The sequence below is a fragment of the Pseudorasbora parva genome, chromosome 1, assembly GCF_024679245.1.
Source record: "Pseudorasbora parva isolate DD20220531a chromosome 1, ASM2467924v1, whole genome shotgun sequence".
Taxonomy (NCBI): domain Eukaryota; kingdom Metazoa; phylum Chordata; class Actinopteri; order Cypriniformes; family Gobionidae; genus Pseudorasbora; species Pseudorasbora parva.
In genome coordinates, this window is record NC_090172.1 from 44008943 (window position 1) to 44031748 (window position 22806).

The 22806-nt window shown below is 36.8% G+C and overlaps 1 protein-coding gene and 1 long non-coding RNA gene across 5 annotated transcripts; both read right to left on the reverse strand.

The window, feature by feature from the left end:
- Nucleotides 1–6207: 6207 nt before the first annotated feature.
- On the reverse strand, nucleotides 6208–13472 carry pstpip1b (proline-serine-threonine phosphatase interacting protein 1b). 2 transcript variants are annotated; one of them, XM_067442104.1, is made up of 16 exons: nucleotides 13444–13462; nucleotides 13262–13342; nucleotides 12785–12885; nucleotides 12639–12713; nucleotides 12384–12418; nucleotides 12186–12292; nucleotides 11203–11265; nucleotides 10490–10594; nucleotides 10038–10083; nucleotides 9214–9293; nucleotides 8822–8920; nucleotides 8635–8731; nucleotides 8432–8501; nucleotides 7272–7306; nucleotides 7001–7107; nucleotides 6208–6681 (listed from the first exon to the last, which is right to left on the reverse strand). In XM_067442104.1, the coding sequence occupies exons 2-16, from the start codon at nucleotides 13289–13291 to the stop codon at nucleotides 6496–6498; spliced, it is 1236 nt and encodes a 411-aa protein (XP_067298205.1). In that variant the 5' UTR covers nucleotides 13292–13342; nucleotides 13444–13462; the 3' UTR covers nucleotides 6208–6495. The 2 variants fall into 2 exon arrangements, with proteins under 2 accessions (XP_067298205.1, XP_067298198.1); XM_067442097.1 differs by having other exon boundaries at nucleotides 13262–13472.
- A 2847-nt stretch (nucleotides 13473–16319) lies between these two features.
- On the reverse strand, nucleotides 16320–19534 carry LOC137073622 (uncharacterized). 3 transcript variants are annotated; one of them, XR_010904793.1, is made up of 5 exons: nucleotides 19311–19534; nucleotides 18946–19040; nucleotides 18629–18675; nucleotides 18088–18137; nucleotides 16320–16588 (listed from the first exon to the last, which is right to left on the reverse strand). It is a non-coding gene; the product is annotated as an uncharacterized lncRNA (long non-coding RNA). The 3 variants fall into 3 exon arrangements; XR_010904794.1 differs by lacking the exon at nucleotides 18088–18137; XR_010904792.1 differs by lacking the exons at nucleotides 16320–16588; nucleotides 18088–18137 and having other exon boundaries at nucleotides 18338–18675.
- Between the last annotated feature and the right edge of the window lie 3272 nt (nucleotides 19535–22806).

A 22806-nucleotide genomic window follows, 5' to 3' on the forward strand; every position in this document is an offset into this window, starting at 1 on the left:
TTTATCTTGCACATGGACATGGTTCTTCTAAAAACCAATTGACAAAACAAACTCAGGCTGTGTAAACACTTGTATGACTCTTGAATTTTTCAATTAAACAGTTAATTGAAATGACTTTGATTAGTGTATTCATATAAAATATAAATACACTTTGCACGACAGCACTGATAGCAGTGATCAAAATGTCGCAGTGGATGGGAATAATAAAAACAACTTTGGTTTCCTGTGTGTAAGGTGTGCACAAAATGTTAAAACAATACATCTCAAGATCATCTAAAAAAATCAGATATTGAACTAGTATATTGTTCTTTACAAAGAGTTAATAAAAGTACAGCAAATCTATGACAAATACAAACTCACTGAAGTTTGAAAACAGGTGTTTCAAAGTATCATCAGGTGTTTTCCAAATGAAAAATGTTATAAACATAATATATATGAGACATACAGAATGTAAATATAGGAGCATAAACATTACTTCATAAATTGTAGACATTATTGAGCTCACTTTGTTTTGAAGTAAAATAAAGGGCTACTTTATTGTATCATTTATTTTTTCTTCAATTGTTTTTATCTGGTGCTCTTCTCTTCACCTCTGGAAAAAACAACAACATTATTTTAATATATTCTACTACATTATATGTTATATATACATATATATACATTATATTATACATGTATTACATTATATGTAATATGTCTACCAAATGGAAAAATGTGTGTGCCTTCGAATATACTTTTTAATTTTATGTACAACATTTGTTTTAGATTAAACAAATGGACAATGAAAAAATTGCCTTCGTAAATATGGGCAATGTATTGACTTAAACACAAATATATCCGTTGATTCTTACCATTTAATAACAGACAAAGTTAAGTTTCTCTGAACAGTCTCTGTTCTCCCAACTTTCAGCTTTCAGGTTTCGAGATCCACAGTAAAGGGCATTGGCAGGGCATTTTGGAAGCTGGAACAAATTTCCCAGAGATTCCCCACTCACCCAGAACCAGGAACCTGACAGGAAGCGCAAACCTGTCCACACACTTGGGGTTTGAATGACTGGAGTCTTGTTTTGGACTTGAAGGAGATGTAGACTGGTCGGCAGACAGGCCAAGTCAGAGTGTTTAGTCCTGCAGTGTTCTAATGCTTCCTCCCAGCTCTTCTTCTCGGTAACCACAATTAGTTCAGGCACCCACTTGTAACAAAAAAAAGGCTTCTTTTCATTACATAAGCCGTCCCTCAATAGACCAGATGTAGTTTTGGCACAAAATTCAGTGTCTGGGGATTTTGGATAACTTTGCCATTTAATAAAACTCTCTTTGCTTCCATCACTCCACACCCATTGTCCGTTAGCAGAGGGCTTACTTAGACCAACCCAGCTCTCTGTAGTGCCCCCCTGAGCAACTGAATCGTTTTTGAACCTGGTAAGTTCCTCTTCGCTGTCTATGGTGGACAGGTCGACATAATTATCTCGGCAAAACTTTTGAGCGTCGCTCCAGGTCATAAGGGTACTGTTATAAATGTGTTTCCTGAACAAACTCAAAGTCAGCTCACAATGAGCTGAGAGGAAAAGAGCAACCCAGACGATCTTCATCTCTTCTGTGGAAAGCCAGTCAGTAAATACAGTCGTAAGACTTAGTAAATGTATTTATATATATACATAAATGCAAATTTCCAATTTGATAGTCAACAATGTATGCAAATATTCTCTTGGTCAAATGTCACAATACTTAGAACTAAATATATAATTTTGTTTGACTGCACTGTAAAAAAAAAAAAAGGCACACTTTTGCAGTACAATTGACTTGGATGTTTAAGTTATTTCAACTTAAATGATGTTAAACTGACTTTAAAAAAAAATAGTTACATCTTGTATAACTAATAAAAACAAGTTTAACATTGCTTAACTTATTTTGATGAGTTAAAACAATGTAAAAACATATGTTTTCATAATTTATTGAACATATAATTTTTTACAGTGTGGGGGACCTTTTTTACTGTATACTGAAAGGCCTAATATGTAGTCTAATATATATATATATATATATATATATATATATATATATATATATATATATATATATATATATATATATATATATATATATATATATATATATATATATATATATATATATATATATAGTGGTTATATCACATAATACAAATGTAATATTTTTGAAAAGTTTTATATTTCAGAATCCTTATTTTCTTTTGAACAATCCATTTTCAATATTTGATCCAATCAGATAGCTGAGATCTATGATGTCTTTATTACCTATCTGGGGCATAAAACTATAGAGTAGCAATGGAGGTACAGAAAACTCTCATATTTCATTAACAAGATCATGTGTTCCAAAGATGAACGAAAGGATTACGGAACAGGTTTGGAACCACGAGTATTAATGACAGAATTTTAATTTTCAGCTGAATTAACCCTTTAAATTTCTTATTTAGGGACACAGTGAAGGCTGAGCTGATACAAGTAAGCTTATATGCTAGTCAAATGCAAACACTATTTTTTAATGAAAAAAACAAACAAACAAAACAAAACAAAAAACCCACATGGAATACAACATACCTTATGCAAAATGCATGGAAAAGAACAAGCACAATGGAAAATGCCTGACCTCATCTTCTGGCTCTTTAAACGGGTAGTTCCATGGTTTTTTTTCTAGGCTTGGTTGTGTTTATGGGGTGCAGTATAAAATGTCTTAATACTTTTTTTTTGAAAAACACCGTATTTGTCTTATATTTTACCTTTATTTTACACCACTGTCTCCACTGTCCTTTAAACGGCTCGTTTGCTTCCTGCTTCTATGAAGCCCATCCCTCCGAAAAACGCAATGGTCTTAGATTGGTTAGATTGCCAAATGTAGTTTCATGAAACGCCACATCCCTTACCATTACGGGCAAAAGTTACATCTGGGGCAATGTTTATGTTAATAGCAAGGGTTTATGATGTCACCAACCCAGAAAAGATGCTTATTGTTGTCCAAACTGGACGTTTTTGTAGGTGATAAACTGCCATAACTTTAAAAGACAATATCTCAAGTTTGTATTGAACTTTCTGTAACTTTGCAGATACTGTTTATGCTCAAGCAGCAACATTACACACTAACTAAAGTTAAAAAAGTGAAATTGCAAGCAACCACCCCTTTAATGCAGAAGAAAATAAGGCCTAGTCAACACATGCTCAGGAATTTTCACAGAGTTTCAGAGTTTTTCCCTCTTCCATTTTAAAAGAAAACTGCGTCCACATGAAAACGCAAAAGACGCTATCAAGCGCTGACAGGAGCATACCAAACCAACAGGTGGCAATATAACCCAACCCTAAAGCCATGTTGGCCAATCAGAAGCCAGTTTATTGCCAGTTTTAAAAATCAAGTAGCCATGCAATCTGCATACATTTGTGAAAAAAATGTGTTGCTCTGAAGTGCTCAGTGAATTCAAGCATGGGGCCACCTTTGCAACAGGTCAATTATCTGTCATCAGTATTATTTAGGAACAGCAGCAACTCATCCACAAAGTGGAAGACCGCATAATGTCACAGAGCAGGGTCACCGAGTGCTGAGGCACAGGGTGCTTAAAAGACGTCAAAGATCTGCTAATTTCCTAGCTGTAAAGTTCCAAACTTCCACTGCATTCATATATGCAGAAAAACCATGAGGTGGTAGCTTCATAAAATGGGTTTTCAGGGATGAGCTGTGTGCAACCCTTACATCACCAAAGTACAAGTACGCCATGGCTGAACTCTGTAGTAGAAACATGTTCTGTGGAGTGACGAATCATGCTTCTCTGTTTACCAGTCTGATGGGCAAATCTGGGTTTGACGGATGCAAGGAGAGCAGTACCTGACTGCATTCTGCCAATTACCCCTTACTTCCTGTAAAGGGAAAACTTAAAGGGTTAGAGTCACACTGGAGTCACATGGACCATTTTATAGATGCTTTTATAGATGCTTTCCTGTAGCTCAAACAATAGAGCATGGTGCTAGCAATGCCAAGGTCATGGGTTTGATCCCCAGGGAAAGCAAGAACTGACAAAACATAAAATGTGTGTCTTGAATGTAATGTATAAAAGCCTCTGCCAAATGCATAAATGTAAATGTTTTACATTTCTGGGCCTTGAAAGTGGCAATAATGTTGGAGTCTATTGGGTCTGAAAGCTCTCTGATTTAATCAAAAATATTTTCATTTGTGTTCCGAAGATGAACAAAGGTCTTACGGGTTTGGAACAACATGAGGGTGAGTAATTAATTGTATAATTTTAATTTTGGGGTAAACTAATCGTTTGATACTTTAACATACCAAGACATTTTGGACAATGCTATGGTTCCAACATAAAGCATGGTTATTATTATTATTATTACTTTTATTTGAGACAGGGACAGTGCACAATAAAAACATTAGCCTTGTTTATAACAAGGAGAGATGCATTGCACCGGGTTTTAGCAAATTGCTATTTTCCACCCGTAGTCCCTGGACAGGTAGAAATAGAAACATACAATAAATTAACAGTTACTAAAATAGTTGTGCAAAATGTCAATTACAGAGTTTTAAATACACACATTTCAACATCATTTAAAACAATGTACCCCCTCCCACCACCCTTTCCAAAATAACATGCCCCCCCCCCCCCCCCCCCCCATCACACACACACACTCACTCACAAATGTCTACAAATTTGCTGTGACAACATCCAATTTCTTGTGAGACATGAAAATGTTTTAAAATCCGTACAATTAATTAGCTCTGTTGGAAGTAAATTCCATTGCTTTATGGCAACAAAAGAAAATGAGGATTTGGCAAAAGAAGTCACCTCTAGTAACTGATCGGGTAACTCTTATTTTTTTCTCTGAGTTAAGTTTGATCATTTTTTTCAAAGGAGGAGCAGTTGAATTATAAAGGATTTTAAACAACAAACATACATTTGTGTGCATTATTACATTTTCAAAATTCAAAAAACTATATTTGGTTGTACCAAAGGGCAGGGATCATAATTCCATTACATTTAATGCATAGTGACATGTTTTTCAAAAGTTAGTGAAAGAAAATCTGCAATAAAAAAGGATTTGCATACCCTGTCATTTGATGCAAAGTTTGACTAAGTAAAATGTATTATTGTCTTTAGTTAAATGACTCCATATTAAGACACTGGTACACTGCCACACCCAAAACTTATGTCAGCCTGAACATATAGAATTGAGGGGTTAAGCATTTATGTTAATAAGGTCAGTGATTTTACTGTCAAATATAATGTTTCCATGTTTGCATGTCTTTGCACTCTTGAGTTTTTCATTGTATGTAAAATGTTTAGTAGTATGGAGGACCAAACCTGCACAAATAAATACATAATTAAATACATGATTCAGTACAGTAGGGGTGTTTTAAATTATATTTACACAGTTTAGTTCTAACATCAATATGTCAATATATTATCCAAACCACATCAAAGAAAGAAAGAAAGATTCCTTGTTTGTTGATAAGGTGGGTTTGAGCAGTTATTGCATTTTAAAGTATGTATATATGTACCAACTCTTTTGGGACTATCTCCACTAGTGGTCGCCAACTCACATTTCTCTAGTCTGCTTTTATATTAAAAGTACAGATACGGTATTTGAGCCCGGTCTCACGGAAATGCGTATAAATAGTACGAGTTTTGCAATCTTGTGGATCATGCATAAGGTACGCGATTTTTCGCGTGCATATGATACACACTTTATGGCGTATTATAAGTACGAACCACCCACCCTAACACCCTAAACCTACCCAAGAGCGTATCAAATGCACGCAAAAAACTGAGTAGCATTTGCACGCCAAAACCCATTTTGGCGTATCCATTCCACGAAATTAAACACTCGTACTATTTTTCTCCAGCAGTTGGGTAACACAAAAACTGCCAAAAAAAGTGACCCAATAGGCTCAAAACAATGTTTGCACATCTCTCATCTCACACTTCTGATCATATTAAAAGTATTTCTTCGGGTGAATGTTTTTATGCTTTGTTAAGGCATCAGGGTTTTGCGTGAATGGACTTCAACAAATCACTTTTTTCTTCTCTTTTTTTTTTACATTTAAGCATGTAAAACAGGGCACATATTTTATACAAAATGTATACATATATTACAGTGTATATATATATATATATATATATATATATATATATATATATATATATATATATATATATATCGAACAGGTATATTTAAAAATAAATCATAATTTTAAAAAAAGATAGAATTTCTTATGACTATAAACCATTAGAACTAGATAAAACCTTTATCTAGAATATAATCATTATACAAACAACTGCAAATAACTTTTCAGTTTTTCATAATGTTTTTGATTGGAAAAAAAATCCTAAAGATGCCTTTCAAGACACCTAATATCTTTCACACTGCTAGCTTTTATACGTTTATTCATTCATTCTACATCAACTTGTAGGCTGAACTAATTAGCAGAGATCTTAGTTTATTACTTTGTAATGACTGCTACATTTTATTTGATGGGATTACATTCAGGATGAGCAGCAGCAAGACGTGTACTGTGCTGTGAGATTTTGGTCAAGTACGTTCCGGGGACCAGCCCAGATATTCCATCCCTCCACGCTCTCCACCACCCATCCTCGCCTTGCTCAGTTATTGTGACAACTTGTCCTCTACTGACAGACAGCTCATCATCTTCCTGAAAAGAGCAGGGAAAGGAGTACACAACTCTATCAGTCTGTAAACTTTGTTTATAAAACTTAATCAGGTTTTTTGAATTTCTTATTATTATTTCTTATTATTATTTCTACTTCCTCTAAATCAAGTTTGAATATCAATTCTTGTTCCTGTTTGCTACCTCAATTCAAATTCTGAAATTCAACAAGAACTTCTCAATTCTCAATTCAATTTTGAATCTTGCACAATCCTGGAGTCCACCAAGTTGCATGAAAAAATGTATAGCTCTCAAAAAAAAAAAACTAGCTATACATAAATAAACTGCTACTGTATTCATTTACCTGAGCTTTAAAATCATATGACACCAGGTACTTTTCCTCTGTGACTCCTCCACTTTGTTGAGCAGGTGTGTATGTTACACACAAATTACTGCCAGCTTCAGGGTACCCTGTGATTTAAGGACAGCGATGCTCAGTGCAGATAATTCCAATCGCTCCACATTCAACTACTTGACTTCACCAAAATTCATTGTGATTATTTTTTTTTTAATGTTTATTATTAATTTTATATTTATTATTATTATTATTAAGACTTCAGAGACGGAATACTGACCACTAAAAGAGATCCTTGGAAGCATGACAGACAATCTGTAGAGAGTTCAGATATGAAAGAGATTCACAATCAAGTTTCAAAGAACAAAAATGTCTTAAAGGGTTAGTTCAGCCAAAAATGAAATTGATGTCATTAATGACTCTTGTCTTCTTGTCTTCTCTTCTGCGTTTGTTTTCAATCCTCAAATAAAGATTCAAACGGTTATGAATCAGCGGATTAATTCATGATTCGATCGCGTGTCAAACTGCCAAACTGCTGAAATCACGTGACATTGGCGTTTCAAATCATGAATCAACACACCGATTCATTACCGTTTGAATCTTTATCCTCTTACACTCCAGGGCCATTTTTTGGGATTTTCGCCTGGATTTGGCCTACCCAAATAGAAAAGCTTCCCATACACACATACAGTGGTCTAGGTTCAAAATGTCGGTGTCATTTTACAGCAAACCCTTCGAAGTTACATAAAACATTAAAAGGGATAAACATGTGAGTATATGTTGTCTAAGCTGTAATAACCCCGTCGGTGTCATTTTACAGCAATGTCGGTGTCATTTTACAGCAAACCCTTCGAAGTTACATAAAACATTAAAAGGGATAAACATGTGAGTATATGTTGTCTAAGCTGTAATAACCCCCCAAAAAGTGTAATCCCCCCCCCCCCCCCCCCCCCATAAATTCATTTTTGAAAGTGTGTAACTCAGGCCCTGTGTGCTCTAGGAACCTGCAGACAGTTTGGGCTATTTCCACTAAATTACAGAAAATAGTGGGAAAAAAGAAGTTTGTCTGTGTTATGTCGTATGCAAGAATTATTCAAATGGGGTGAAGGGTGAAGATGACCCCATCTGAAGGGATGTCCCCCTTTCCCCCCCCTTTTTGGACCAAAATGTATTTTTGATGCTTCAAGAGATTCCAATTAACTAACTGATGTCACATATGGACTACTCTGATGATGTTTTTATTCCCTTTCTGGACATGGACAGTAAAGTGTGCATACACTTGGATACGCTCTCTGACTAAATATAAAATATCTTAAACTGTGTTCTGAAGATATACGGAGGTCTTACGGGTGTGGAACAACATTAGGGTCATTAATGACATCAATTTCATTTTTGGGTGAACTAACCCTTTAACTCATTCTTAATTATTCAGACATTCACCTGTTCGTTTCAACATTCCCAACTCCTCCATTAGTGTCCACATCAGGATAACACTGAAACTCAATGGGAGCTGAAGAGAGATGAACGAGTGACTCTCAAATTATGTAGCATTTCTTAACAGCATCACATCATCCTATGTCAACCCTTTAAAAAGTAAGCTGTTGCATTTCTGAGGTATATCATGATGAATGTGTTGAATTTACCTGGGGGGCGACAGCCTGTCTTTTTCATCTTAATAAAAGTGTTGTTGTCAGTGATGATGTCGCATTGCTCTAAAATATTCCTTACTTCCTCATAGGACTGCAAAAGAAAAGAGATGTTACAATTGTAAATGTAAATTGGATTTAGCTAGGCTTTTAATTATAATGATGGACAAAGGTGGACATTTACATCATCATCCGAGACACACTGCATCGAAAGCAGATTGCAATGATCCCATAACACACAGCGCAACATGTTAATACGCTCAGACTCCTGCTGCTGAAACACCTACAAGGTGACACATAAAAACAAAACATATAGTTCCTTTTATACAATGTTGGATGTAACTTCCTATTTCCTTTCGTTAAACTATTTTTGACAATAACTTTTTTTTGACTCATTTAAATCTTCTGTCTTCTACAGAAGTAGAAGTCTGTAGAAATCTGTACTGTCTTCTACAGAGGGATGCTATGACTGCTCATCACATGCCTATGAGATCGTGTTATATCTTATTTAGTCATCACCCTAAAGAAATCACAAAGCTTGACCTGCTTATGTACGTTTTTGTACATGTTCTTTACCTCACATGCACTCCTGTATGTGCTCTCCCAGTCCTGGCAAGTCTTCTCTAGTTGATCAACATTCCATCTGTATTGCTTTTCTAAACCAGATAAGAAAATAATATTAAGTCAGCTCTCCATTATCATTAACATAACAAATAGCCTACTGCTTCACTTACAAAGTGTGGACATTTCAACATATATTTCAAGCACTCATATCTACCCCACTGTTAAAAAGTTTGGGCTCAATAAGATTTTTATTTTGTAATATATTTATATTTTATATAGCATGGATGCATTAAATTGATCAAAAGTGACAGTCCAGACATTTATATACCTGGTTTCCCAGACAGGGCTTAGATTAAGCCAGGATTAGGATTTAGTTAAATTAGCTTTTATAAACGTACCTTAGAAAAAAAACATTGCTGTTGTGCATCTTGAGACAAAACAATGGCACTAACATATCTTAAAATATGCCAGTGCCATTGTTTTGTCTCAAGATGCACAACAGCAATGTTTTTTTCTAAGGTACGTTTATAAAAGCAAGTTGTTTCAGTTAAAAAAAAATAGTTTTTAGTTTCTAATAAATCCTGTTTTTTATACTTTTTTTTCTGATTAAAGAATCCTGAAAAACTTGTCATGGTTTCCACAAAAAATATCAAGCAGTACAACTGTTTTCAAAACTTATAATAACGAGAAATGTTTCTTGAGCACCACCAAATCAGCATATTAGATTGATTTCTGAAGGAAAACACTTCGTCAACAAACATACATAGACATTACATTGCATGTATCGTCCTTCTGCCAACAGGATCATAATAACAGACAAGTTTGTTAGCACAAACCTGCCAGGTTGGCCGCTTGCCTGCATAACCGGACCCTGTTCATCACCTAAAACATAGATTGATTAATAGCTTTATAGTCAATATTTGGACCCGACTTACTTGAACATCAGCGTAACATATATTTTACACACAAACAGCATCTGTAACTTAACTGGTACACAAATGGCAAACACAAAGACTCTATTCTAAAGAAATGAAAGTGTTGCACTGTCTGGGTATTAGAGTTTCTTTCAACACTGAGGTGGAATGATGCCCAGGCAGACTGAAACAGCTTTGCATTGCTTTAATCCTCATTTTGGCCGTACTGTGACCACAAACCTGCCATAGGCCATTTTTCACAACAGTCCAAAATTCCAGAATTAAATGAACAGTTCTCTTTAGGGAGTGTTTGAAAAATATTTAAAATATTGTGTATTTTTAGTGTATAAAAAGTTATATTATATGATAAAAACCTTTTCTGATTGCCGGTGGGTGGAGGTGGTCACATTTGTCTTCTTTCCCACTGCTTGCTCAGCTTCATCAGCCTCCTTACACCTCTGCTCATATAACTTTTTTGACTGAAGGACAGACAGTAAAGAGATTCGGTTAAAAGTAAGTAAAAGTGCAAGATAAGCAAGAACGAGGGAGGTGGTGGGTATGGAGCTCTTTATTTAAGTGCTTCTAAAACGTATCTCACTATCAGTGGTGTTTCTGTGGTTGTACAACACAGGAAGTTCAAGTCTTATTATATCCAGAGACAGCATGCATACCTCATCTGAACCAACCAACCAACCAACCAACCAACCTATTCTTATTTTCTTTCATTCCTCTGTCGTTGTCTGTTTCTATTCTCTTTCACTTTCCTGTCTCTCTCTACAGACATTTCTTGGTGGTAAAAATAAATGTTCATTTTCAAACCCTAAACCAATGCACAAACCCTGCATTTATCTTGTGTGCTGTCTGATCATGTCCAAATACATTCTGCAAATACAGTCACTGCATAGCTAGGCGTTTCTGTTTCTTATTTCAGTTTCTAACACTCTTCCTCTTTTGGCTAATACTGAATTTTGGGTGGACCCTGAATGATGTGTCATTTTATGTCTTGAACAACTAATGACAGTCCTTTCTAAAATAAGAAGCAAGAGGACCTATATATACTTGTTTTAATCTCATTTACTACACTTACCTCTATGGTCTTCTTGTGCAACACCATTTTAGGCTTCTGAAGTTTTTCAATAATCTCTTCAAGCTTATTAGGACAGAAAATAGATATTAGTTTCTATCTTCTATCCGTTGCATTATTAATTCTCCATTTTGTGTTCACTCCATACAAAATAAAATAAATGCTAAGCTTAAAGGAACACTCCACTTTTTTTGAAAATAGGCTTATTTCTCATTAGACCTTTAGCATCTCACTCAAAAATGACCAGAGTTTAGATATGCTTCCTAATTAAAACTTGACTCTTCTGTAGTTACATTGTGTACGGACGGAAAATGTTCTAGGTTGTTATGGCTCAGGGTACTTTGCTGCCGTACCATGGATGCAGCGGCGCAATGATATTACGCAGCGCCTGAAAATAGGCTAACTTCCATAAACATTACCAATTTGACAAACTGCTTGCACAGAGAGTGTGTGCTGGGGACTATTTTCAGGTGCTGCATAATATCATTAAGCCCACTGCACCCATAGTACGGCAGTAAAGTTCCCTGATTATTACACAGGAATGAGAGCATAGTTCCTAGCCAAATCAACCTAGAAAATGTTCGGCCTGTCTTAGTATACAATGAAACTAAAGAAGAGTCAAGTTTTAGATAGGAAAAATATAGAAACCATTTGGTCATTTCTGAGCGAGATGCTAACGGTCTAATCAGATTCAATGATCTATGCTAAAAGTATTACCGCCAGATCCGGAGATCAGCTGAATGGATTCAAAAACAGTAAAACGCAACTGTTCAACTCTACAGAAGTTAAATTTTTTTCCCATTTTCAAAAATTGGAGTGTTCATTTAAATGGCCATTTACTGTGCTCAAAAGGGAAAGTGCCAGTATTCTTCCTCTTGCACACGGATCATATAAATAACCAGTGCTACAAACATGGAAACATCTCTAAATTGATGGGCTGTGTTAATACTGTCTTGGATCATTTGATTTTTTTAATTTATTATTACCTTCTTTCTTTGTTCCTTCTGGTGTTCTCGAAAAAGCTCTATTTTCTGAACTTCCTCCTTTATTCTTTCAGATAGTTGGATATGCAGGTTTCCTGTCTTCTCAATCTCTAGAAAACAATGCAACTCAGGATGAGGACTCTAGCATTAAAGGTATTTTTCTAGTTGCGAGGCAAAACGTAATTGCATCACCTCACCTACCTGCTTTTAACTTGTCAAATGATGCCTTTAATGTCCTGAGTATGAAAAACAGATAAGTACATGGATACTTAGTTGACATACAATTGAACACATTTGTAGCTTAGAAAGTTTTACTTGAATATAAGGTAGTTAATAGGAATAGTTGTATATGGTTAAACAAGTTATTCAGAAGTTGCATTCATTAATCAACATGGCATTTGAATTCAGAGTGTGATCATTTGAATATGTTTGCATGACATTTATAAACCAACTTACCCAATCTCGGTTTGACCTTCTGCCTTCCGAGCGATCGCCACCAGATCTCGTCCATACTTCTCCTCCGCTAGCGCTCTGTGAAGGAGAGCAGAAGTCACACACCAACTCATAGAGACACACAAACATAATTACTTCATTTTCCATACCTCATTTTCAACAGGTCTTCTACATCTTTGCACATGTGTCTGCCATCATGTAACCTCTGCAATATGGCCTCATAACCTGACTGGTCCATAAAGTCTGTACCCTGAAAAGACAACAAATCACGAGTCATTCAGATGTGTAGGCTATATTTCATGAGAACTAATGGCACTATGCTGTGGGGAACTAAAACTAGTAAACTACTAAATATGAAAATGTTCTTGTAAAGGGACTTTGATGAGTGTACTTTAAAATTTTAATTGAACTGCTCTCAAACCGAGACGTTATTCAAATGAAATCCACCCTTTAAAACAAGTGCAGGTTTTATTAGTTTTCAAATGGTTCGGTTAAGAAAACACACACACAAACACACACACACACACAAATATCATTCACTTCAAATATAAATAGAAAACTGTATTTCCCGTAGCCTACATTGTGAGATTTTTTTTTCTTCAGTGTGAAAACAGTGTGTAACTTACCCAAAAGGCATCGCAGAACAGTAAAGCCATCTTGAATGTTTAATCTTCAAAAGTGTCCCCTTAATACACCGACAAGCCCCACTGAGACAGATTACATAAAAGGTGTTGTCAAAGTTGAAGAAACACGACAACAGTCAAATGAAAAGTTTGAAATGAGGAAGAAACTGTGTTGCGTTTTCTACTCGTCAACTTTGATCTCTTGACGTCTTCATGCTCGTAGAAAGAGGAAGAATAATGTTGATGTCACTGTTTTAAACTGTTCAGCGCGCTATTTCTAGAGACGTCGATGAAATTTGCTAAACAATTAGCTTCAAACGAACTGACAAGAGAAGGATAGATGTTTACCATTTTATTTCAACACTGCACAATTGTTGAAAGATTTATGATATGTAGATATTTTTTCACATATATTTAGGACGATTATAACTAAGGGAGAAATTCAAACTTTAGATTAATTTGGTAAAGTAGCAGTAAAAATAATAAGAAGAAAAAAGAATCGCCGTTGTATGCCAACAAAAATCTGTGCTCTCCTTTCTTTTACATTATCAGTTATATAGGCTAATCTTTGACTCTGGGTGCGTCTCAATCAGCTCCCTAGTTCACTAGTCAGGGCACTGATCAGGACATAAGTCAATGGGCTGACTCCCTGATCAGTGCCCTGAAAACTGAACTAGGGAGCTAATTGAGCCGCACCCTCTGACTCCTATTTCTGGGTGATGACTGCCATAACACACTTCAGCCAAAAGAGGGAGACATAACCAAAGCCATATAACCAAAGATAATCTCTGACATAATCCTCCCAATCTGAAAGAGTGCTAGTGGGTTACTTCAGATTCCCCCTGTCTATGATCAGCTAGTTTTGTAAGACTTGACCTGGCTCAGCAATGAGAAATCAATAAAGTGTTTGGGTAAACAAGCAACACACTTTAGGATCAATATACAGTGTGAAAATCTAAACAGCCTATTGCTAAGAGAAGGTCATAAAAACATGCCCTGTGTGAGCACACGTGCACGCACAAGATTGTTTATGCGTTGTTGATGATGATAATGCAAATTGCTTATAGGGTAAAACAATTAGAGGGTGAATCTGTAAATAAATCAACAAATATTCTATAGATCTAATAAGAAACAATTAACTTATGAAATATACAAAATTATAATATATTAAACAAAATTCAAAAATTTCGAAAATGTTTATGTTATGGTCAGGTTTAGGGGATAGGAAATATCATTACCTCAGTATAAAACAGTGTGGGACAGTTTGAGGTAGCCTAGATGCATTACAGTTCCCTTTCGTAGGGTTTACTCACGTTGTCAGTAGCAAATATGAAGCCTATGTCAGCTACTGCCACTTTTTCACTGTTTGGTACGGCTCTGGACGTCTCACTTTTTGGTGCTTTTCCACTGCATGGTATGGCTCAAGTTTTTTGTGCATTTCCACTGGCGGTGCATTAGAACCACCTTGGTTGAGGTTCCAAGCAAGCCATAGTGATACTAAAATGTTGAGTTTAAACACTGTTTTAGCTTGCAAAAACCGGCAGGACCGGCTGTATATTTAAGTCTCTGAAAGTCAATTTCATATGAATTTTTCTCCTTCAGTACGAAAATCATCTCGTCGCTGACTCTGAAGAAGAAGAAGAAGATAGAAGTCTTTCTGCTCACTGTTAAAACAAGCCTCAAGCAACTGCAGCTGACTCTGTGCTTCTCTTCTGTAGCTCACAAAGGCCATAGAAGAGCTGGCCTCTCAGTGGTCAGCTCCAGAAGAGCCCGTCCGCAGCTGCCCCTGAATGTTTCCTGTAGGCGGCGCTCTGCCAGCACCCCCCCCCACCCCCCATTATTAATGGACACATCCATTATTCCTCTTTGTCTGCCCTCACCTCTGTTGATGTTGCAGAGACAAAAGTGGTACACCAAGCTTCCCCCAATGGAAGAGGACATTGCTGTGCATCTATGTCCACCTTTGGCTGGATAGCTAATCATCCCTCTAAGCTGGACGGGACTACATCATCCCTTGTGGATACAGCGTACGCTACAACGCTGTCCTGTAGCTGATCCGTCCTGCATAAAATGGCCTTTCCGTCAGGTCTACCAGGCCAAACTGCTCTGCGCCATGAACGAGTCTGGACTTGGCCTTTGGCTTAATTTAACAGAGATTAAGGACGCCGACAAGACAACTGTCCTTGATTCCCTGTCTCTCCCTTGTGTCTGTTTGGTTCTGCAGTGGATGGCTTTGCTGAATGTTTTACAGTGGCCAGTGAAGTCATAGCAGGCAATGTGCCACTTCCTACCTTAGCGGACCAGTTCTTCTGCTGCTCCTAGTCGCCGTAGTCATCATCGAATGAACAGCACACCAAGCCAGGATCCACGCTGGCTCAACCCCAGCCCAAGACGGAAACCGAAGTGAAGAAGCACTTCTACCCCTAAACACTAATCACTGCCCCTTTACCAGACACCAGGGACCCCACCCTAAGTTAGTGCTGGACCTTGAACAGCAGCCCAAGTGTGGAGGCACTGTGTTTGTTGCCAATACTGCACTGTAAAACCCAACAAGTTACGGTAACTCAAACCATTTGAGGAAACCGATTGCTTCAAACCAATTAAGTTTTAAAACCATTAAGTATGAGTACTGAAAACTCATATATATTGAGTTAAATTAACTCATATTTTAGTGTTGTTTAAGTGTTAAAACTTATATTTTAGTGTTGTGTTGATCAATTATTAAGAGTAAACTGAACTTAAAGATTTTAAGTTGATTTTATTAATTCAGTTTGAATTCAGGTAACAAATCTAACTAAGTCTTAACAACTACATGGTTACTTAAATGGTTTTAGGAAACAGATTGCGGCAAATGGTTTAAGTTCATCAAACTCAAAGTGATTAAGTTACATAAGACTAAGCACAAGCTAACATTGGTACAAAATGAAGACAGAACAGGAGGGTATTTTTAAGTAATTTATTGAAATATAACATTTACATCATAAATACAGTATGCCATATGTTCACAAATATAACTAGACAAAAAATATTAGACTTTTTCACCAAATAAAACAGCACAAACATGTTTAAAAAAGTTATAACATTTAAATAACAAAACATATAAAATAAAAGAAATTATGTAAAAAGGTACGTTTCCTCAAAAAGCAAAAGCACTGTATGATCTTTAATGTACTCTAAGTGTATTGCACTGACCGAAGACTTGGCAGACATCACCACCTCATCTTTAAAGACAATCAAAGCATCCAGTGGGTTTAAAGGTAACGTTCCCTCTTCCTCCTCGACAGTAAGGATGGTGACTGTTGGCTTCTGCACCTGGTCAAGCTCCTTTTTCTATATGCATTGGAAAAAAAGTTTGTATGTCACCACATATAAAAATAACCCTTGTCAGGGCAGACACCATATTTCAATTTTCATAAATAAAAAAAACGTTGTTATAAGGAACGGATTATTGTTGATTTAATTGGGCGTGTGCTTATTTAAAACCCTGTAGTTCAATTTTGTAAAGATGTTAAGTTGTTTGTCAGCAAGGTTTAATTGGGGGAAAAACATTTTCAGGGGTGTATCAGCCGAATGTTCTAGACCTTGAATTGAATGACGAATTGAATTGAATTGAATTCAAGCGATAATGCACACATTGCAAAACATTTGTTTTTCATGTCAGTATGTCATAAATAGAAAGAGGCAACAGTTTACTGTCAAAGATTTGTCGCTCACATCACGCCGCATCCAGTGTAGACAACATAACGGACTATAAGGGGCTCTTTTGTCCTGTCGCGCTGCTCACATCCGGTGTAGACAAGGTGAAACAAGACAGATTTGATTAACAAATTTTAAATGGATAATGGCAAGACATCCTTGGTGTAAATTACGTTCTTCTTTCAGATTAATATAATCAGAGCGGTATTAATAAATGTCCTGGTTAATCCAAGCATTATAATGGCAGTAAATGGCTGTCCAAAATTTGAAGCCAAAAAAGTGCATCTATTCATTATAAAAGTAATCCACATGACTCTGGAGGGTTAATAAAGTACTTCCGAAGTGAATCGATGGGTTTATATAAGAAAAATATCCATATTTAACTCGTTATAAAATAAGAAAATAACTAGTTTCCGGCGCAAGGATGACGTCGGATATAGCGTAAAAAAGCATAACAGCCACGGCGTTGACGGCGGACGCAGCGTAAAAAACATAAATGATGTGACGATGATGTCGGGCGTTGCACAAGCGTTTTGAATCACGAGAGGATATTTTTCTTACACAAACCCATCGATTTAATTCAGAAGGCCTTTATTATTCCCCCGGAGCCGTGTGGAGCACTTTTAAAATGGATGGATGCACTTTTTTGGGCTACAAATTTTGGGCTGCCATTCACTGCCATTATAAAGCTTGGACGAGCCAGGACACGTATTAATATAACTCTGATTGTATTCGTCTGAAAGAAGAATGTCATTTACACCAAGGAGGACTTGAGGGGGGGAGTAAATCAGGGTGAACGATTCCTTTAAGCTTGAGCTGAGATTGGTTTATTATGTGTCAAATAAGCTTTTGCTGTGCTCAATGTATATGCTAATGAAAGCCTAAATTAAACGTTTTGAAGACTAGATTTTCAATGGACAGATTAATAAAATTCTTATGTGTTTGGAACAATATGAGGGTTGGTAATTTATGAATCATGACTGAATTTGTATTGGCAAGTGGACTATACATTTAAGACAACTTGAATGGTCAACTATCAGTCACTGTAACCACACCATGCATTTATGCTGGTGGCAGCTGAAAGGTTAACATGTTGCTAAATAAATGTAATGTAGTTTTGACATGTGTCCTACCTTGTGTCTTGAAAACATCTCCTGACTCTTCCTTTTAAATAGTAACAGACCTGCCAGGATCGTAGTTTTTTTTATGATTCATGACAAGACTTCTTTCAACCACTGCAAATCTAGCATTGCCAATTACCTTACACCTTTACAAACCCAAGGCAACTTCAGGATAACTGCCAGTGAAAATATAACACACGAAATGTTTCTGTTTATATTAGGAAAGCCGACTACAACAACAACTTTCAAGACTTGACCAGTATTCTCCTGAAGCAATACAACATGACTTTGAATGATAGACAGACTGGACTTTGGACTTTAAGCCTTTTAAAAAAATCATATTGCTTCAGAAGACTTACAAGTTGTGCTAAAAGACATTTATGGTCATAATTACGTTTGCAAAAATAGCAATTCATTCAAAAATTAAAATTGAAGAACAAACTTATATTTGTATGAACATTATGTAACTGTTCATAACGTTATCATTTGCATTTTGCACAGTAACGTTACAAAATTCCATTGATTTGTTCAATGTTAATTCTAACTTACTTACTCATAGAATTGTAGCCACGTTGCTGCCATTGCACCTTCGTCTTTGCTCTGAAAAGATTTAAAAGCATGGCAACAATGTGTTAGTGTGAGTTTCAAATGAGAAAACGTCATGAGAAACAAATAACAGTTTAAAATTTTATCTAACGTTAGCAAAACAGGATCTAAAATGCTCCTCAAGTCACTTTGTTCACCCCGGAGCTTCAGCTGCTTTAGTCAAATTAACTAGCATCACATATGATAGAGGAAACTCGAATTCGATTAACAATACATTTAAAACGGTTGTAATATAAGGAATGCGTGAGTTTGCATTAACGTTACCTTTTGCTTTAACGTAAGTTAACGTCACTGTGGCACGAGACGAGAGACATGGAAAGATGGCCAACTGTCTCAAAAGCCAGCGTTTATCTGTCCGACTGTGAGAAAGCACAAACATATATTTTTTAATTCCCCGCTGACAAACTGCAGTGTAAAACAGCATAATTAACTCCAAACGTGTACATTACCGTTGATAACACTGGTGCAATAGCGCATTTGCTCCTAATGTTAGATTGTTTGCTGGCTAACTTTACACACAACATTACTGAGCTGGTTAATCTTCGGATAAACATAAAAGAGGTACGAAAATAACACTGAAAACGTTCAAACATGAGCGAAATATGAATAAATAAGTTTGAAACGCTTACCTTTTGTTTTTCTTGACTGTAGCGCGAGCCGTCCTGCTGTGACTGGACTGAAGGAGGGAAAATGGTGCGGTTTTTGTTACCTCGGAAACTCACTGGGATGATACTTTGACATGACTAAATGTAATGACTTTAAAAGAGCTTAATGTAAGACTGTAGGCTTAATATGAGGTAGATTAATGTATATACTATTGTTTATTTATTTATTTTATCAGCTTTTAGTTATTTAATTGGCCATAGATGTAAAATACTAGATTAAATAAATATCTGTAACTTAAACCATTAAGTTAAAAAGTTTTAGTAACTTATTTAGAATGAGGTTTGCTTACAATAATACATTTTTGAGTTAACATCACACATATTTGTTAAGTTGAATTAACTTTTTTGGTAACATTAAGTAAAATGAACTTATTTCATTTAGTGAATTTTACTGTTAGGTTTTACAGTGTGGATCCGCCCCCCCCAGTGGTATGTTCACCCAGATTCCCTTTCGCTGTTATAGCTAATCAAATGAAAAACAAACACCCTCACATGTGCGGCTACTACAACACTGGTTGAAGACCCACATCCCACCTTGAACCTTGAGGGCTGCCTCATTCTCAGAGTGACACATGTATGGTTATACCAAAACCCTGGTTCCCTGAAATCAGCTGGGGGTAGAACTGGGCTTAGTATCCAGAAGGAAAGTTGTCATGACGGACACCTCTGCATTATGGTTGGTAATGCACATTATGTTGGTTGCGCATTATGAAATGGCAGTCTAGCCATGTTGCACCAATAATGCACTGGCACATCTACTGCCTGGAAATAATTGCAGTACTTCTGGCCTTCAAGGAGTTACAGTCAGAGCTCAGGGGCTCCATGTCCTGGTCTGATCAGACAGCATGACAGTGGTAGCCAATATAAATCCCCAAGGGGGTCTCAGATATCATTTGCTAAACATGAGGGACCTCATTTCCCAGGCGGGAGGGACAGTTTGGTATCCAAAACCCGGGTTGTGAAGCCTCCATTGGCCTCTTGATGGGCACCTTCACGGTTTTCCCGGAATGGCATGAACACAATAGACAATAGGCACCTTCTCTACCAGGTGCCATATACGCCCAATATGGTCTATTTTTTTAGACTGGTGTTCATCCCTGGACATAGACCTTCTATCTTGCAAGATCTTAAGTCAGAGCATGATGATGCATCACTAGTTTTCATTAGTCTAGAATAGTGCACTGCACTGCACACAGCTGGGCAAAATAGTGCCGTTTTATACATCTTAAACCAAGGCAATGCATAGGTTTAAATATGCTTATGTACTCTAACTGTTCAGTACTTGAGAGCCACAGCAAGTTTACAAAATGTAGGCTGGTCAGATTTGTACTAAAAAGTTCACATGTTCGTCACAAAATTACCCCAAACAGCTAAGACTAATCTAAACACGATCTAAACAGGCTATGAAATTGTGAACTTGAAATATAAATCTGAAGACACGCACATATATAGCGCTTTTCTTAGTAGGCTATGTTGTAGTGACTGTTGTAAAGACGATCAAAACAGACTAGCTGACAGCCTGCCATGAACATGAGATATATAACCAATTGGAGGAGAGCCCTTCTAGCCAATCATAGAAGAAGGCGGTACCTTCCCCTACCATCCTGGGAAAAAAAATATTGTGCCGCATTTCAGTAATGCCAGTTTTATTTTTTTATTTTTTCATCCCTTAAATTACAATATACCATAGTAAGAAATGTAATAAAAACTGTGACTGGCATTTAGAAATCTATTTTTGCAGCCGTCATGTTCTAGCAGTGTAAAACCAATCAGTCTATAGATTTTCCCATGCACTGATGACAAGTGCTGGCAAGCAGCTCTTAAATACTGGATAAGAACCAGCTTCTCAAAGCTGCCCAAATTGATGATTTAAAACATGTAAATCATTCACCCTAATGGCAAATATTTCCAACAAACATGCTCCACCCACGGAAATGGTCGGGCACCGCACCTAATAAAAAATGTATAGCAACTTTCAGACACAACTTTCCTTTCAAGTTGATAGTTAATTTAAGGTAAAGTGTCTGACTCTGAAAAAAACAGCAACATTTTGTCACATTTAGCTTCAAACAATGCTTAAAAAACTTTAAATAGTTAAATCTAAATATTAAACGTTACAACTAAATGTTAAATGTTAAATCTAAATGCTAAATCTAAATGTTAAATCTAACATTTAAAAGTGAAACACAAAAAGTGACAGCATGTTGAAACTTTGTCCTACTGCATGTGCACTCGTGAGTCTTGTCTTCTCTCCAAGATTTAATGTTTCCTGAAGCGTGACAATGGTACAGTCTGGGTAGCCTAGAAATCTAGATGCACCCTAGGCAGCAAATCTAATCTGCGGTGAGTGTCATCTAGCAACTCTCAATAGGCTACACTTCTGAGCTGTAAACTCCAAACTGTGGTCGGGGGATCACATCGTGTATAGAGTCGGTGGGCGGGGCTTAACATAATGACGGCCGAGTTGCTTGCATGCTTCTAGTAAACACAGAAACTGGCGAGCAGCGTCTCTGACCGACTCTGGAAGAATTGGAGTAAAGCTTTTCTCTAAGAAAAGAACAAAGAATGGCACTGAAGTCATTCTTAATTCTGTGTTCAGAGTTTTGCCGACCGGATACGGCGAAAGTTTAATCTTCCAACTAAAGTTAGCTCTGCTTCACCTTCCTTGTTCTGGTTGGTTGATAACGTTAACCAATCGCGTGCACGCCGTGCAGAGGAAGCTTGAAAGACAACCGTTTATCCTACCCCTCGGACTGGGCCCTGTCAATGGTGAGTTTCCAGACCAAACATCTTGATGTGGGTCTGGCTTGTCAGGCTACCATAGTTGTTCGAGGCTCGCGGTTTTCCCGCACAATTGGGCTATTTAAAAAAAGGAAAAATCACGGAGCTGCGGATTGCGTTTTTTGGGCTACAATTATAAAGTACATCGGCCGCGGGAAAATATAAAAGAGTCAAAGAAAAATTTAAATGGAACGGTTTATTAGGTATTGATCCCCGGGAACGAATTCACTTGGCAACAATCGATGCACGTGAGTAGACATGTCACTTGAACATTTGACATAACATCACAAATCAAGCATTACGTCACATGAGTTATGCCTTTGGTGGTTGTCGCATCGGTTCGGTTGTCTGTGGATGAACAAGCAGCACTATAAAATGTCAAGTAAATGGAGAAAAAACATCACCACTGTTATGTATTAAGCACTGTTACATTAATACATAGTAATGGGTGGAGTTATGATGTCATGGAAATGACGAGAGGGCTCGAGAAAATGTATGAGTGCAATGTGAGCATTAAAACGAGATGAAGTTATCTTTCCGTTCCTGACTTGATGTGTCTGACTCTTCTTTAGTGTCCTCTGTCTTTATAAAAAGGAAGATACGACAAAGTGGCGACGAGGATGTTTGAAAGAACCTCGTGTTTGAATTGCCGAATATAAGAGTAAAGTGCAGGAAACAG